A 16,970-nucleotide genomic window follows, 5' to 3' on the forward strand; every position below is an offset into this window, starting at 1 on the left:
TGCTTAATGGACATCACACTATGTTTGACACCACGCCGCGTTTCTTCCCGAGAAAGAAGGATATTTCTTCTCAGCTGGTGTGGGGATATAGCTTAGTTCAGTCTAGAGAGATGGCTACCACTTTGATTGCCTTCAATATTTCAGCAACAGACTTACTATTCTTGTTAGGATCTCCCACAAAAGTCCGACCCATTAAAAAGGGACATATTACATATTGCTGATGCTAAGATGACATTAGGTCGCGCGGTTTTGGGTTTCTGTATAAAGTCCAGGGAAAGTACAACCAGAAATAACATCACTACAAACTTTTACCCTTTTATGGTGCTCATAAGATGGAGAAGCCTAGAGAGAGGCTCGGCGTCTCCATTTTGCGCTCAGGAAAACCGCGGATCCTGCGCTGTGCTCAGGGGGGAGGTGTGGAGAGAGAGAGAGGTTAAAAGAATTGGGGGATGCCCGGCTCCCACTGTTTCAGCGCACCGTGGGGTCTCTGGTCCCATGCCGGAATTAGTTCAGTGGGCTGTTTGGAGTCCAAGGGCGCTTCCTTGGGCTCTTCCATCATGCTCGCTCCGCAGCAGGGTCCAAAGGGAAGCACACGTGGGGGAGGTGGGTTTAAGTATCTATCTGCTGTGGGCGGGGGTCGCCGCCTAAAAGGAATGTTTTGTAGAAGCCAGATTGCCAGTCATTAAAGAGCGAATGGATGCCTAGGATTTCTAGTAACCAGTACTGTGTGACTCTGAACTCTGAAAGAATAGATCAGTGTTTCAGGTTTCTTAGAAAACACAAAAGCTTCTTATACTTAAAACCAAAAAGAAGGGATTTTTCCTGTTTCCTACACCTCTGGCTTCCTCCATATTTGTGGCCTCATTTGGTTGTTCACAGTGATTCATTTGTCTGGGAAATAAATTTTAAATTAACTGCTACTATCTTCTCTCTTCCTTACTGCTATAAATCTTCCCATTCCTACCAAAAGCAACTTTTGTGAGGCCAGAGTGCTAGTATAGCAGGTAAGACACTTACCTTGCACTGCACTGCCGGGTATAGCCCAATAAACAACAAAAAATATCCGATCTCAAAGTGGACACTTAACTCTTGTTAGATTTGTTATTGCCAAATACTGAATTTTGTGTTCTCACAAGTGTGATATTAGGTAATAAGAACCTTTGGGAATTGATTAGACCCCAGCTGCAGGGTGCTCATAAATAGAATTTTTTACCCTTATTAAAGACACACAGTGAAACAGAGAGAGACAGAGACAGAGCGTGCTTACCCTTTCCATCATATGAGATTACAAAAAAAATGTAGCTAATTATGGATCAGGAAATTGTCCTCAAGTACCCAATCTTCCAGCCTCTTGGTCTTAAATTTTCTTGGTCTTAAAATCTCTAGATCTGTGAGAAAGTTAAATTACTTACGTCAAGTACTCTGTGGTGTTTTTATATCACAAGTGGACTATGATAGAAATTGATAAAAAAAAAGGAGTGTTATTTTAATAAAGACCTAAAAATGTAGAAGTGACTTTGGAACTAGATAATGAGCCGAGACTTTGTGTGTACATTCTAGAGAAACGTCTAGTTCATTCTAGAGAAACGTCTATATTACCACAAATTAGTAGCCTATTAAGGACAACTCTGAAGAGCCCAAAATAAAAAAGGAGAGCAGTAGATGAAAGATGTATTGTTTGTTTGCTTGTTTATTAATTTTTTATAAATACTTTAGTAAAAGCTATTCTGATAAGATTTTAGATCGAAATGAGAAACATGTTACTGAGCATGGAGAAAAAAACAAACCTTTTTTATTAAGTGCAAAAAGTGGATGGACTGTGTGCATGTCCTAGTGTTTCACGAATGTAGAATTTGTGAGCAATGAAACTAGGTATTGGACTGAGGAAATATCTAAGCATGGCACTGAAAGTACAGGTTAGCTTCTTTTGACTACTTACAGGAAATAATAGAAGAAAGAAAATGTTTAAGGAATTAAAGAAAGCACAAAATATTTAGAAAATTCTCAGGTTATCCTTATTGAAAATAATGAGCAAGTTACTGGGGAGAGGACATGAAGCCTGTGGCCACATAACTATCTATAAGGAGATATATCAACCATCCAAACTGAAGAGAAAATAGAAGAAAGCAACTCAGAAATAAACTGTGTTTGCACTTGGCTTTCACAGACCCAGAATGCAAAGACCTGGACTATAGAATTTCAAAGGAGGGGTCTTAGCAGGGAGTGATATCCAGAATGTATAAAGAATTCATAGAACTCAGTGAATAATTTTAAATGGGCAGAATATTTGAAAATACTTTTCCAAAGGGCTGGAGTGATAGCACAGCAGGTAGGGTGTTTGCCTTGCTTGTGGCAGGCCCGTGTTCAATTCCTTCGCCTCACAAGCTATTGAGAGTATCTTGCCCACACGGCAGAGCCTGGCAAGCTACCCATGGCATATTCAATATGCCAAAAACAGTAACAACAAGTCTCACGTTACTGGTAACCACTCAAGCAAATCCATGAGCAATGGGATGACAGTGACTTTCCCAAAGAAGATATGCGTGTTGTGTGATGTATGTGTATGTAGATCCAACATGAAAAAGTGTTCCATAACATTTTTCATTAGGAAAAATGCAAATTAAAATCATAACGGGATCTCATTTCACACCAGTGAAAATTCTAATGCATTAAAATTACCCCCCCCCCAAAATGCCTATAAAGATATGGAGAAAAAGGAAAGCTCAGTCACTCTTGGTAGAAATTAAATTTTGCAGGTTTAAAAATTAAAAATAGAGGGGCAGAGCGATAGTAGATTGGGTGGGACCCTTGCTTTGCACATGCCTGACCCAGGTTCAATTACTTGGAACCCAGATGATCCACTGAATCTACCAGGTGTGATCCCTGAGTGCAGAGATAGGAGTAAGCCCTGAGCACTACTAGATGTGAATTCCCCAAAATTGAAAATAGAAAAACCTTTATAATCTAGAAATATAGTTTAGGAATTTATCTGAGGAATTTTAAAAATACTGGTTACTAATATGTGTATTGCTAGTACCATTAGTCACAATAAACAGGACAGGAACAAACTAAATCCCTATTGACAGATTTTTGGATATACATATATATAAAATATACCACTATCACTATCATCCCATTGATCCTTGATTTGCTTGAGTTGGCCCAGTAAACTCTCCATTCGTCCTAGCCCTGAGATTTTAGCAGCCTCTCTTTACTCATCCTTCCCAAGGGGGCCACATTAGAGCCTCTTTCAGGGTCAAGAGAATGAGACTCATCATTGTTACTGTATTTAGCATATGAATACAACACCAACAAGGGGAGCTTTCCGGGCTCTCCCATGAGGCAGGAAAACTCTCAGTAGCTTGTCAGGTTCTCTGAAAGGGAGAACTAGGCTATGGGATGAATTTCCCTCCCTGCCCCAAGCAGAGCCTCAGCAGCCAAAGACCTCTGGGACCCAGCCATAGCCATACTCAAGTCCCCTCTCCACACGTTTGGATGAGCCTCACACATGAAGGAACTGGCAGAAAAACACAGGTGTGTGGAACCTGGGGCTGAGATCTCCATAAAATATATATTATTGTATATATGCATATCTATCCAACAGAATACTTCTCAGGTATTTCAAATTAAATCTTGTCCTTTGCAACAACACTGATGAAACTTGAGGTGGGATTATGCTAAGTTAAATATGTCAGAAAGTGAAAGTCAGTTATGGGATGGCATCTCATATATGGAATATAAATAATCAAAGGAAAATCTGACCAAATGCAACCAAAAAAGACTCCCAGGCTCTCCGATATATAACAATGTATCATGTATGACAGAATGTGTAAATGACACTAGATCTTTGGGTGGTGGGTATGATAATGTATATGCACATATAAAGGCATGAAGGTATACTAAAACTTATATAGTATTGTAAACCGATGGTAACCCAATAAATAATTTATTTCTTAAAAAGGGGTTTATAGAAACATGAAGTCTAACTTCAATATAAGGCTTCCTTCCGTTCCTGGTTTATGTTGACTGCTAGTGGTATGGCTTCAAGAAGTTTCTCTTGCCTGGCCATTCCTATGAAGGCACAGGAAACAAACTGTGCTCCATGTGGTATTCTATATTAAGAGCGCTTCACTATCATCTCAGGGATATTCTTTCAAATAACAATATGATTCTACGAGCTTTAATGTTGATGCTTTTTTTCACTTTCTAAAGTATCAGTGAAAATGTGGTTTAAAGAAGTCTTTTTTTTAAAATGTTTAGTGATGATAGTTGTCTATCATGAATAAAAACTCGTGTTTCTTTATCTTTCAGTGAATTTTTACTTTAACTCATCAAGTTCATTCACATACAGTCAGTGACATTTCCTCATGACTCTAGAAGGCCATGAATTGGAAGACATGATTTTTGAGATAAGATGCAAAGGAGTGTGTCTTTGAAACTATGAAATAAGTTATTTGACTTTGTGATGATTTTCTCAGCCTCAACTGCTGCCACATTTGCTTCCTTTAAAAGGGTTCTTGCCATGCCTGACAGCTCATTATTTTTGTGTATGCTTTGCACTTTTTCGACTTTGCTCATTTGCACATACAATTCCGTCTGCAATATGCTCCTTTCCTCTCCTGTTTCTGGTGAACTTACACTTATCCTCTCAGACTCAGATCAGAGGTCATCTGTTTCATACATCTTTCATGGAGTTTGCCTGTCCCAGGAAGAATTTTTTTTTCTTATGTGGGTTTGCATAGATTTTGTGCATAACATCACCCTGCATGACATTTACCCACCTTTTATGGAACTAGGTTTTATCTACTTTTGTTTATCTGCATTAACCCAAGAATGGGAATTATTTCTTATTCATCTTTTGTTTAGTCCCCTTTAAAGTCATGTCTAACATGTAGAAGGAAATCATTGTGCCTTTGGATTAATGTTCAAGGTAATTCATCCATTTAACAAATACTTATTGAGTGTTGAAAGGATGCTATACTCTGTGTGAGGCATTCAATATATATAGGAAGGGCTTTAATTATCTCAATATAGAGGATCAAAGATTTAGATCTGTTAACAAATTGGCCTACTAAAAAGTGGTAGAGCTGCCTAACTGGAAATTTGTTACTCATTTCTGTTACCTGCAGTGAATGAATACAATGATAAACAACTGAACTTAGTGCCTGTATAATTTAAATAGCCATTCTATTCATCTTTTCCAAACGACATCTTTTCCAAAATGTCGTTAATTTTTGTCCTGGTCTCTAGTTTGATATGTTAATTATGTTAAGAAATAGAATTCAGCCTGAATAAATAAGTTCTGTGGGTTAAAAAGAAGATGTGGAATTTTAATGGAATTTTAGTAAAGCAATGTTGTGTATAGCGTAGCTTTACATCTGCCGGTAACTATAAACTTATAAACTAAAAATTTGCCACTTAGGCATGCCTTTATTGAGACCTCTTCAAAGGGTCTAGCACTCTCCTGATAACTATCTTCATTTTATCTTCTTCATTAGTGTCTTCTGTACATGGCAGTTTTGTTGTGGTTTTTGGTTTGGACCCACACTTGGTGGTATTGCAGGCTTACTCCTAACTGTGTACTCATGCCAGGATTGAAGTGGTGTTGGCCATGTGTAGGGAAAGGATCTGGCCCTTATGCTGTGTTTCCAATCCTGTGTCAGTAATTTTGAAAAATCAACAAAGTATTGGAGAAAAGGTAACAAAAGTAATGAGAATCTAGAATTAAAAGAGTAAGTATTTTATCATCTGCATCATAGACTCTATTAGCCTGTATAAACCATGTCAAATCTAAAATACCCAAGAGGTTTAAGTCTGATGAAATTGAAAATGATTATCACTATTTTAGTAATAATGACATTTTCTTATTATTAATTTATCTTTTCAGTATTATGCTCTGTGAAACCCAACTTCTTAAGAAAATCTAAAAACTTTATCTACCACTTAAAAGTAATCTCTTAATCCCCTTAAACATTTTATAATAGGCTATCATAAAGGATTTTCCTAAGCTTCTCATTGATGTGATGCCATAAACTTAAGAGAACTTTCTTTATAGCAGCTCTGTGGTTGCAAAATGAATAAAATCCTATGCAGTTGAGTGAAAGATAATAATCATTTTCTCCTTTTATGTCTCTTAATTATTTGCATAGTATTATTCTCTTCAATATAGTGTTTCTCTAAAGTACCACCATTTTGTGAGAAACAGTTTAACCTAGATAATATGATTTAGAGGCTATTTAATTAAATGTTACTGAAATATATTATAATATAAAAAAGTAAATGAATAATTAAAAAAAATCTCTGTGAAACAGTCTTAGTTGTATCTTTCTCCATCCTGGTAGGATATATTGCAGCCATTTTGAACATTTGATCAGCTTTTTTGTATTCTGTGTGAGTATTCTAGTGTTAGTTTACTATTAAATATTAATAAGCCCTATTTCATATAAAATAAAAATCGATAGAAATTTGAATGGTTAGTTATTTTTAAAGGCTGTATTCCAACTCTTTATTTCCAACTTAATTGTTCAGTTTCCCTATATTTACTTTAGACTGAAAAATTCTCACAGCTCTCTTTTTATTTGATTTTGTATGTGTAACCTTCATCCAGTACCTCATGTCATGGCCTCCTCCCGCTACTTTTCTCATAGCTCACTCTGAGGGCCTGTGAAGTTTATATAATAATATCCTGGAACATACATCTAGAGGAAAGCCTTCAGGAAATAATTTCTTTCAGTTTTGATGACTAGATATATATTTCAATTGTCAAAGCCGCATTAAGTAAAGAGGTCAGATGTTATTTTCTTGGAGTTTATATAAGAGTAAAAAAAAGTGCAAGAGATGTCAGCATGATGGAGGAATAGAAGTTTCCAGACTTTCCTTCATTACAAAGAAGTACTGAGTATAGCATACAGTTTTCTAAGAGAGAAATACAAAAACCAATGGAATGACTTGTATAGATTAGATTATGTGATTTAGAAAATACCAGTATTGACACAAGAAGGGGTAGCTGAGACACATTTATGCCCTTGGTCTATCATCTTACTCAGAAGAAGATTCTAAATTGCCAACTTAGCCCTGTGTAGCAAAGATTTGGTTGACATATCTAAATCCCCAACTTTTATGCTGTTACTTAAGGTATTTCTAGTCATGTACACTGGTTTAAAAACCAAGACATTCTGACATTCACGAGATATCTTGCACACACACAAAAAACAAACAAACAAACAAAAACAGAAAAAACCAAACCAACCAGGTATCTTTTAACAAACTTTTCAAGCTCTTGCTGCTGCTGTTCTCCCACCAGAGGAATCAGGGAATGGAAAATAATATAGCTGCTATATAAAACAGTAGTATGGAAGTTCCCTCACAAAGTTAACTGCCTTATTATCCAGTAGACCACCTCCAATAATTTATCCAAGAGATAGGAAATTAGGATCTCAAGAGATATATTTGCCATTTACTATCTCTGAGGTAGCTAGCATGTTCTTTTCCTTTGCTTCATTTTTCATTCTAAAATTAGACATTCTAAAAAGTTGTTAAAAGACTGTATAAATATTTATCTGAGGTTCTGGCATAATATCGTAATAAACATCTCAAAAAGGCTTGACTGTTACTATGATAAAAAATCTGCATACCTGATTGCTTTGTCATAGTTTATTATCATACATATTATACCTAACCTTTTCTCTTATGCTCTTATTTTAATTTTGGAGCATTTTAAGCTTGGGGTTACTGATGCTTCTATTTTGTTTGTTTGTTTATAGATAGGTGTAAACAATATGTCCAACAGCTGTAGTCATGATAGTATAGAAAGGAAAGAGGAAAGAATCAAGGAAACTTAAAAAAAAATTCTCAGATGTGTGTGTAGGCCACACCCACAGCAGTGCTTGGTGCTCAGTGATACTCTTGGTAGTGCTGGGCATGACTGATAAGAGGTATTGGGAATTGAATTGAGGATCTTGCATATGATAGGCATATACCCTATCACTTAAACTATCTTCTTGGTCTTATTTTTGAGGTGTTGGGTTGAATTTTTCTCTCCTACCTTTGAATGCTTACTCATTGGTTTCCACATATTTGTTTTGCAGATTAATTGCATTTATGTAAAAGGAAACATTGGATGATACTTAATAGTTGAATATATTGCAATAAGTTCTTTGGTGGAAAACAACATGGATGTAAACCAAGTTTGGGTTCAGTGTGAAAATGAAAACTGTTTGAAGTGGAGATCGTTGTCAAGTGAAGATGCAGCTAAAATTGATCACGATGAACCATGGTACTGCTTCATGAACACTGATTCAAGATACAGTAAGTGCTCTGTTTCTGAAGAAGAATTTCCAGAGGAATCTCAACTTAACCAAAGTGGGTTAAAGTTTGTCTACTCACAGCTCCCTCTTGGAAGCCTGGTTTTGGTAAATTTACAGAATTGGCCAAGGTAAAACTTTCTTTGTTATATAATAATTACTAAAATTCTAACTTGCTAAGTTTTTAAAAATCTTTTCAAGAAACAACTTTTTTCCTGTTTATTAACTTCTTATTGTTCTTTTCATTACTTCATTAAGTTTCGTGTTGTTTTTCTTTCTAAAATTGGAAATTTGTGTGATTGAAATCTTTATTCTTTCTGACATAAAATGTTGAAGCTATATATTAATCTGTAGGACTTACTCAGTTCCATCTCAGAAATTTTGATGTGTTATATCCAGGTTGAAATATTTTATAATTTTCTTTGTAACTTCTTGAAAATAAGTTATTAGATGGCTTTCTATATTATCCAGTTAAAAATCTTATGGTCATGAAACTCCTATTTATTTTAGTTGATTTTATTGAAATTTTTCAAATATATTTTAAATAATATTTTATTATGTTTTAGTCATGTATCATTTAAAATAAAATTCAGTGACTGCACATACTATGTTATGTTTACCACTAAACGTTCAGCTGCATCTTTCAAAATGGAGCTAACCTCTTTAAACTAATTTACCCATTCTCCTTATAACTGAATCATTTTGTGGGAGAGAGGCTTCCCGAGCAGGTCTCAAGGAACCTGGGAGCCACTCTCAGTGGTACTTAACCTGATTATGGGAGACTGACTGTTCAGTGCTTGGGCCTGGTTTTGGGGTGCTTCCTGAGTCACAGTGATTACTGAACCGACCAGTACTAGCAGTGCTTGGCAGGGCATGTGGTGCTAGAGATGGAATTTGGGGATTGCTGTGTGCAAAGCATGTGCTCCAACCACTTCAGCTCTATACAACTCCTCTAATTCTAATGTTTTATGGGCATTATGACCTATTTTTTAAATTTTTTAAATTTAATTTTTATTTTTATAAAATTGTTCACAGTGATTTATTACGTCCAATATTCCAACACCAATCCCACTACCATTACACCTTCCCACCACTGTTATTTCCTATTTTCCCAACCACCACCCAAGCCTGCCCCAAGAGCAGGCCCAAAATGATTTATTTTTGCATTGCTTATTATGATTAATTTACTAAAATAATCAAAAAAGATTTCTTTAGAAGAAAGGGTATGAAGATCATTGTATGTCACTCCAGAATAATTAAGCTTTTGTATGAGAGATTACTAATCTGTTGTTACAGGTTAAGCCTTATGTGTTAATATTTTCTTAATCAAGATTGGTTGTCTTCTACTTTACAACCATCCAATGTAGTGTACTACTACTGGGACATCAGTGATGCAGTGTAAGAAATGTCATTCTAGAAATCCTAAAATTAAGATGGAGTGATAAATCTGGCATTAAATTTTTAACTGGATGATGACTTTGGAGTCTGGAAGCATCTCTGCAGCTTGCTGATCTCTTTTGAGATTTATTTATGAGCTTATTCAGTTATTCAACCTGGAGGCAGTTCATGGGCATGACTGCCAGGCTCCTGAAAGAACAAGGGTATGAGGGGAGGTCACCCATCCCCGACTCCGTAGAAGCCTGGAGATTTTGGTCACAAAACTACATACCTGAGTTTTTCAACAGATTCATTCATGGATGAGGCTTACCTGTGCTTATCTGTGGAGTCCAGCCATGAGCACAGCACCCCTTGGGTTCTGGAGGTTTTTGCCTGCCAGGGCTCTGTTTGGGCTAGTGGAGGGACTCACCCGCCCCCTTCCAGGGTGAGCATGGCCTATCATCAGAAGAGTATGTATCCTGATGTTGTCTACATGTCTAAAAGTTTTGTTTTCAATTCTTCAAATTTGTGTATATTTACCATAATTGTATTTCATATTTCCCGTTATGGGTTGAGTTTTAAAACAGCGGCATATAATATCAGGTTATAGCTTCAAGCCTTCTTATATTACTTTTTAAAATTATAAGCACTTTCATCATCATCATCCCGTTGATCGTTGTTTTTCTCGAGCAGTCTCAGTAACATCTCCATTCATCCTAGCCCTGAGTTTTTTTTTTTTAATTTTATTGAATCACTGTGAGATATAGTTACAAGCTTTCATGTTTGGGTTACAGTCACACAATGATCGAACACCCATCCACCAGTGCACATTCCCCACCACCAATATTCTCGGTATACCCCCCTTTTCCCACCTCCCCCTGCCTACTTGGGAGACAATATTCCCCATACTCTCTATTTTTGGGCATTATGGCTTGCAACACAGACACTGAGAGGTCATCATGTTTGGTCCGTTATCTCCTTTCAGCACACATCTTCCATCCCAACTGATTCCTCCAGCCATCATTTTCTTAGTGATCCTTTCTCTATTCCATCTGCCTTCTCCCTTCTGTTCATGAAGCAGGCTTCCAGCTATCGTGCAATACTCTTGGCCCTTGTATCTACTGTCCTTGGGTGTCAGCCTCATATGATGTTATTCTATACTTCACAAATGAGTGCAGTCCTATATCTGTCCCTCTCTTTCTGATTCATTTCACTTAGCATGATACTCTCCCTGTCTATCCATTTATAAGAAAATTTCATGACTGTTGTATAGTATTCCATTGTGTAGATATGCCAAAATTTCTTTTACCAGTCATCTGTTCTAGGGCACTTGGGTTGTTTCCAGATTTTGGCTATTGTGAACAGTGCTGCAAGGAACATATAGGTACAGATGTCATTTCGACTGTGCTCTTTTGCATCCTCGGGATATATTCCCAGAAGTGGTATTGTGGGGTCATATGGAAGCTCAATTTCTAGTTTTTGAAGGACTGTCCATATTGTTTTCCAGAAAGGCTGGACCAGTCAGCATTCCCACCAACAGTGAAGGAACGTCCCTTTTTCCCCACCTCCACGCCAGCACTGGTTGCTTTTGTTCTTTTGAATGTGTGTCAGTCTCTGAGGTGTGAGATGATATATCTCATTGTTGTTTTGATTTGCATCTCCCATTCTAGCGACATGGAGCATTTTTTGGCCATTTGTATTTCTTTTTTGAGGAAACTTCTGTTCATTTCTTCTCCCCACTTTTTGATGGGGTTGAAGGGTTTTTTTCTTATACAATTCTACTAGTGTCATGTATATCCAAGCCTTTCTTTACTCCTCCTTCTCAATGGTGCCGCATTGGAGGCTCTTTCAGGGTCAGGGGAATAAGACGTATCATTGTTACTGGTTTGGCATATGAATACGCCACAGGGAGTTTGCCAGGCTCTCCCATGTGGGCAGGAAACTCTCACTAGCTTGCCAGGTTCTCTGAGAGAGAATAAGCATTTTGTTCTGTTAAATTGATTTGATTTGTTAAATTGATTCTTTCGGGATTCTGATATCATTTCTGATGGGTAATTCATGGTTATTTTAGGGTTTTATTTGCTTTAAATTTTTTCTTTATCTGCTTTTATTTTAAAAATATTAACTATTTTTGTGTTTTGGGCCACACCTGGCAGTGCTCAGGGCTTACTCCTGTCTCTTTACTCCAAGATATCCCCTGCTTGAGGGACCAGGTGTGTTGCTGGTGATTGAACCAGGGTCGCTGCATGCAAGGGAAGTGCCCTAACCTTGCACTATTTCTTTGGCACCATTTAATTTTTTTTTCTTTTTAAGCAGGCTACTTCTGCTATATATCTGGAAGCTACTGAGGGTGAGTAGCTTTTGATTACTGCCAGGTAGAATTGAAAATCCTGGTTTAGTGTTCAACTGCTGATGACTTTCTGGGGAGAAATCAGGAAATATTACTGTAGTCAGGTATCAGAATTCTAGCTCCTTACTCAACATGCTGGCTTAGTGAGGAGTGGGTATAGTATTTTGTTAAGTGTTCCTCAGCGAACTACCAGTAATAACCATGGTAAGAGGGCTTTTTCAGCATTGGAAGGTAGTAAAAATCTCAGCTTCTCACTAGACCTTCTCTGCAATTATTTGAGTGAAAGCTAGAAGAGTTAGAGCTCGTTACTTTCATGTAATTGAAATATAAATTCATTAGTTGACTTTTGCTGGTAGAAATGGAGATGAGACTTTTTTCCACAGTTTTTTACAAGGACAAAATGGCTAGTGGGTTTTTTTTTTAATTCTTTTTGTGGGATTTTTTCCTTTATTTATTTTTTTATTAAAGAATCATGATGTACAGTTACTGATAGTTGGATTCTAGGCATGCAATAATTAACACCAGTTTTTCCACCAGTGTTAACTTCCTTGCACCAGTGTTACCAGATTCCCTCCCTATCTCAACCCCCCACTCCACCCCGCCTGTTAAATTGATAGGAATGTTACAAAATTTCAGTGGTTCTGTTTAGATGTCCTGTTTTTCAGTTTTGTTGAGTCTGTGTTTTGGATATATGGCTATCGCCCTCTTTCATACCACTGGTATAACTGAAGCCCTGATGTCTGTTCACCCATTACTTCTCATCCTCTCCTTCCCCACCCCTCCCACCACCCTGATTTCTTTACTTCTCTGTCTCTTCTCTAAACACTGGGGTCAAGGATGATCTAAGCACCCCCGTTTACTGTATCACTATCATCCCATTGCTCATCAGTTTGCTCCAGCGGGCACCAGTAATGGCTCCATTGTGAGACTTGTTACTATTTTTGGCATATAGAATACCCCACGGGTAGCTAGCCAGGCTCTGCCGTGCGGGCGAGATACTCTCGGAAACTTACCAGGGCTGAGGAATTGAACCCGGGTCAAGCTCATGCAAGGCGAATACCCTACCCGCTGCACTATCGCTCCAGCACCCCCTTTTACTACAATTCATAAAATGATCAGTGTTTGAATGCTTCCTCTATGACTGTACTTGTTCCTTTGGCTATAAAGTGCAGGCTTTAGATGGTCTTTTCTTCTTGTTTGCAGTTATTAGTGTTTCTGTGTAGCTAGATTTTTCTTTACCCAGTCAATGATATATGAGGCGTAAATAAAGTTAATTAACTCACCGTCATGTCATTCTTCACATCCCTAGTTTCCTGTATGGTGTATCTTCTCAACCTTTCAGAATCTTCTTATATTCTGCTGTTATACACAGGATTTTTACATATACTTAATAGAATATAAAGAATTGTACCTAGCTTTCTCAGAAATGAAATTTACAGAATTTTTTTTTTTTTTTAGAATAGGAGGTTTGGGCCATACTAATTGGCATTCAGAGCTTACTACTCCTGACTCCGCAGTGGGATCACTGCTTGCAGCCTTGTGGGGACCATATGTGGTATTGAAGATCAATCTTGGGTCTCCCATGTGAAAGATGGTACCCTCTGTTCTATCTCTCCTATATATATATTTTTCTAGATATATGGCTAGTCCTTATCTGTTGTTTTCTCAAAATAGTTATTTTATGAGACTTCTTTAGCTCTTTTACTTTTATAATTTTTAATTTTTGATTAATTTTAATAATGAACTTCAGAGCAGTTTTAGGTTTAGCAAAATTGAATGTAAAGTACAGTTTTTAGGTATTTCCTTTCCTGCTCTACCTCACTAGCCATATAGTATAATGTTGGGGGCTTGAGAGATAGTAGAGCAAGTAAGGTGCTTGCCTTGCACAAGGCTAACCGAAGTTTGATTTTTGATTTCCAATGCCCATGTGGTCCTCTCAGTCCCCCCCTTTTTGAAAAAAAATTAATTGCATCACTGTGAGAACAGTTACAAAGATTTCAGGTTTAAGTCAAAGTCATACAATGATCAAATACCCATCCCTTCACCAGTGCACATGTTCCACCACCAAGAACCCCAGTATACTCCCCATTCCACCCCCTACCCCTTGCCTATGTGGCAGATGATTTTCACTTTACTCTCTCTTTACTTTGATTACATTCAATGTTTCGACGTAAAACCCTCTTATTATTTGGAATTGTCCCCAACAATTAGACCTGCTGAAAAGACATCATTTGATAATTTGTTTTCTATTGCTGGTAATGAAGAATATATGCTTTTGGATTTCTGGCATTTTACTAATTAAATCCAGAGTGATTTCTGCCAGAAGCTGTTGAGTTCTGAAATTGGTTTGTGTGCCTCTGGGATCATGGCCATTCAGGAGTGGAGGAGCAGTTTGTGGGCGGCCGTTCCGGGTCTCACCTGGGGGGGGAGCCGAGCTGTCAGCCCCTTTAAGAATGGTCTCTGACCACAGACCCAGGAGCTTGCCCTGAGCACTGCCAGGTGTGGCCTAGAAACAAACAAACAAAAGTAGTGGTGCCTAATTTTTACTTTACACTTCTCAGATAATGTACACGGTAGATCATCTTGTTATCATGTGGTTTATTTTTTATAAATCTTCTTTAATGAAGATTCTTTTCAGATATGTTAGCTTCAGCATATCAGCTTTTTCTTTTATAGTTGCTATCTTTCATCTTATCTTCCTACTTTTATTTGTATCTTCTCTTTCCTAATTTTTTATTGATTCTTTTCTTTTCCATTTATATTTTACTCCCAGAAATTTCTCATCATTTTAAGTTTTTGTCCTGGAAAAGAGCTTCTTTGGTTAGTTTTAAGGTATTCATTGGAAACACATCATTTAATACCTTCTGATTTGGTTGCACTTCCCCATACAATTTTGGCTATGTCTAGTTTGACCCGTTGTGCTTTCCAGTATTAACTGTTAATTTTTTTTCTTTTGGTGCTAGGAATTGAACCCAGGTCTTATGCATACAAGGTACGTGCTTTGCTATTGAGCCACATCCACAGTTGCATTTTTGAGACTCTCTTTTCACAAACCCATCAAACCTATGCTTGCCTTCTTCTTCCTGTCCTGTTTCTCGCTGACATGTTAATAACATGTGGCTCTCTTAACTCTCAGTGACTTATTCCTGCAAGCTCTTATTTTTGTGTTCTTGTGGATAGCTTATTACTTAATACTTTAAATACGCTATACATCAAATTGTAGGTTTGTTAGTAAAGTTGCTTTACCTATAAATCTGAGAAATTCCAGGAGATTATGAAACTTTAAAACCATTGCTACTACTCCAGAATCTTTTACATTATATTCTCCTACAAAACAGTCTCAAAACTGGAATACTCTAATATTATCTTGTTTTCTTCCATATTCAACTATTTTCAGTGAGTAATATGATTTTTTTAAAGAATCCGTGACAGATTATTCTAATATAGTCTAATACATACATGTGCAAGGCCTTCAAGTCAGTATCTAGATTTGTGTTCTCACTCTGTTGTCTTTTGTTATGGGCTGAATTGCATTCTCTCAAATATCGCAAGATGTTCTAACTTCAGAACATGACTTGTTTTGGAGCTGGAACATTTAGTGATGTAATTAAAGTTAAAATAAGGTTGTAAGGTGAGCTCTAATTCAGTCTAACTGGTGTTCTTTTGAGACACATGAAGAATTGGGACACATGAATAAACATTAGAGACATTTGTGCTCAGAGAAAAAGACTGTGTGAGTATATAGCTGGAAGGCAGTCATGTTTAAGCAAGGAGAATCCTCAAGAAAAAACAGCCCTTGGGGCAGGCGAGTAGGTATACAACAGATAAGGTGCTTGCCTTGCTCACAGCCAAGATCCCTAGAGCCCTATCAGGAGTGCTTCTTGAATACAGAGACAGGAGTAAGCCCTGAACACTACTGGGTGTTGCCCAGAAACCAAAAAAGAGAAAAGGAAAACTCATGCCTATTAATATATTGACCTTTAACTTTAGACTCCAGGATGATAACAAATAAATATCTGTTATTCAAGCCAGTCAGTCTTCTTTTTCTAAAACAACCTTAGCAAACTAGTATACTTACTCTCTTGTAATCCGAAAATCTATCTGAGATATATATCTTTTGTTACTGAAATACTTCTAGGGATGAAATTTGGAATGGTGTATATTATATAGTGTGTATGATGTATGGCCAATTGAATTTTAGGTGATAATTTTTAGGATCTGAAGAGGAATGAGTTATATTAAAAACTGTTTATATGAATATGAATAATCATTTTTTGAGACTACTTAGTAGGATTTTTATAATTTCATATAACTTTTTGTTTCTTTGTTGGGTCACACCGAGAGGTGCTCAGGGATCATTCTTGGTGAGCCTCAGGGGAATATATTTGGTGCCATGATGGACCCCAGGCCAGCTGCATGTAAGACAAGTACTTTATGTACTATCACTCCAGCCCCCATTTTGAAAGTAGAAAGTTGCTATCTTCTAATGGAGATTATGAATGGATTTGTTCATTGCCACTGATGTTAGAAATTTTATTAGGAATATCTTTGCAATTGGACTGGAGTGATAGTACAGTTGGTAGGGTGTATGCCTTGCATGCGGCTGACCCGGGCTTGATTCCTCCATCCCTCTCGGAGAGCCCAGCAAGCTACCCAGAGTATCTCACCCACATGGCAGAGACTGGCAAGCTACCCGTGACATATTCTGTATGCCAAAAACAGTAACAACAAACCTCACAATGTAGACGTTACTGGTGTCTGCTCGAGCAAATCGATGAACAGGATATAGATAGCAATGCAGTGCAGTGCTATCTGCATTTATGTGCTCGTAATTCAAGGTTAGAACTTGGAATTCAAGTGAATCATATTTAACTCCAGTAAATTTTTTCTAATCTATTTTAGGACTATTAAATGCCTGAAAATTGCAGTCGTTTCTACCT

The 16,970-nt window shown here is 37.3% G+C and overlaps 1 protein-coding gene across 1 annotated transcript in view; it reads left to right on the forward strand.

Moving 5' to 3' along the window:
- The window catches only part of ZCWPW2 (zinc finger CW-type and PWWP domain containing 2), a 109,590-nt gene that overhangs the window by 18,875 nt on the left and 73,745 nt on the right, over positions 1-16,970 (forward strand). Inside the window, exon 3 of the mRNA XM_055135093.1 lies at positions 8,122-8,434. Coding sequence (XP_054991068.1) covers positions 8,122-8,434 — 313 coding nt within the window. The remainder of the gene's footprint in view (positions 1-8,121; positions 8,435-16,970) is intronic.

Source organism: Sorex araneus, chromosome 4 (genome assembly GCF_027595985.1).
Source record: "Sorex araneus isolate mSorAra2 chromosome 4, mSorAra2.pri, whole genome shotgun sequence".
NCBI lineage: Eukaryota > Metazoa > Chordata > Mammalia > Eulipotyphla > Soricidae > Sorex > Sorex araneus.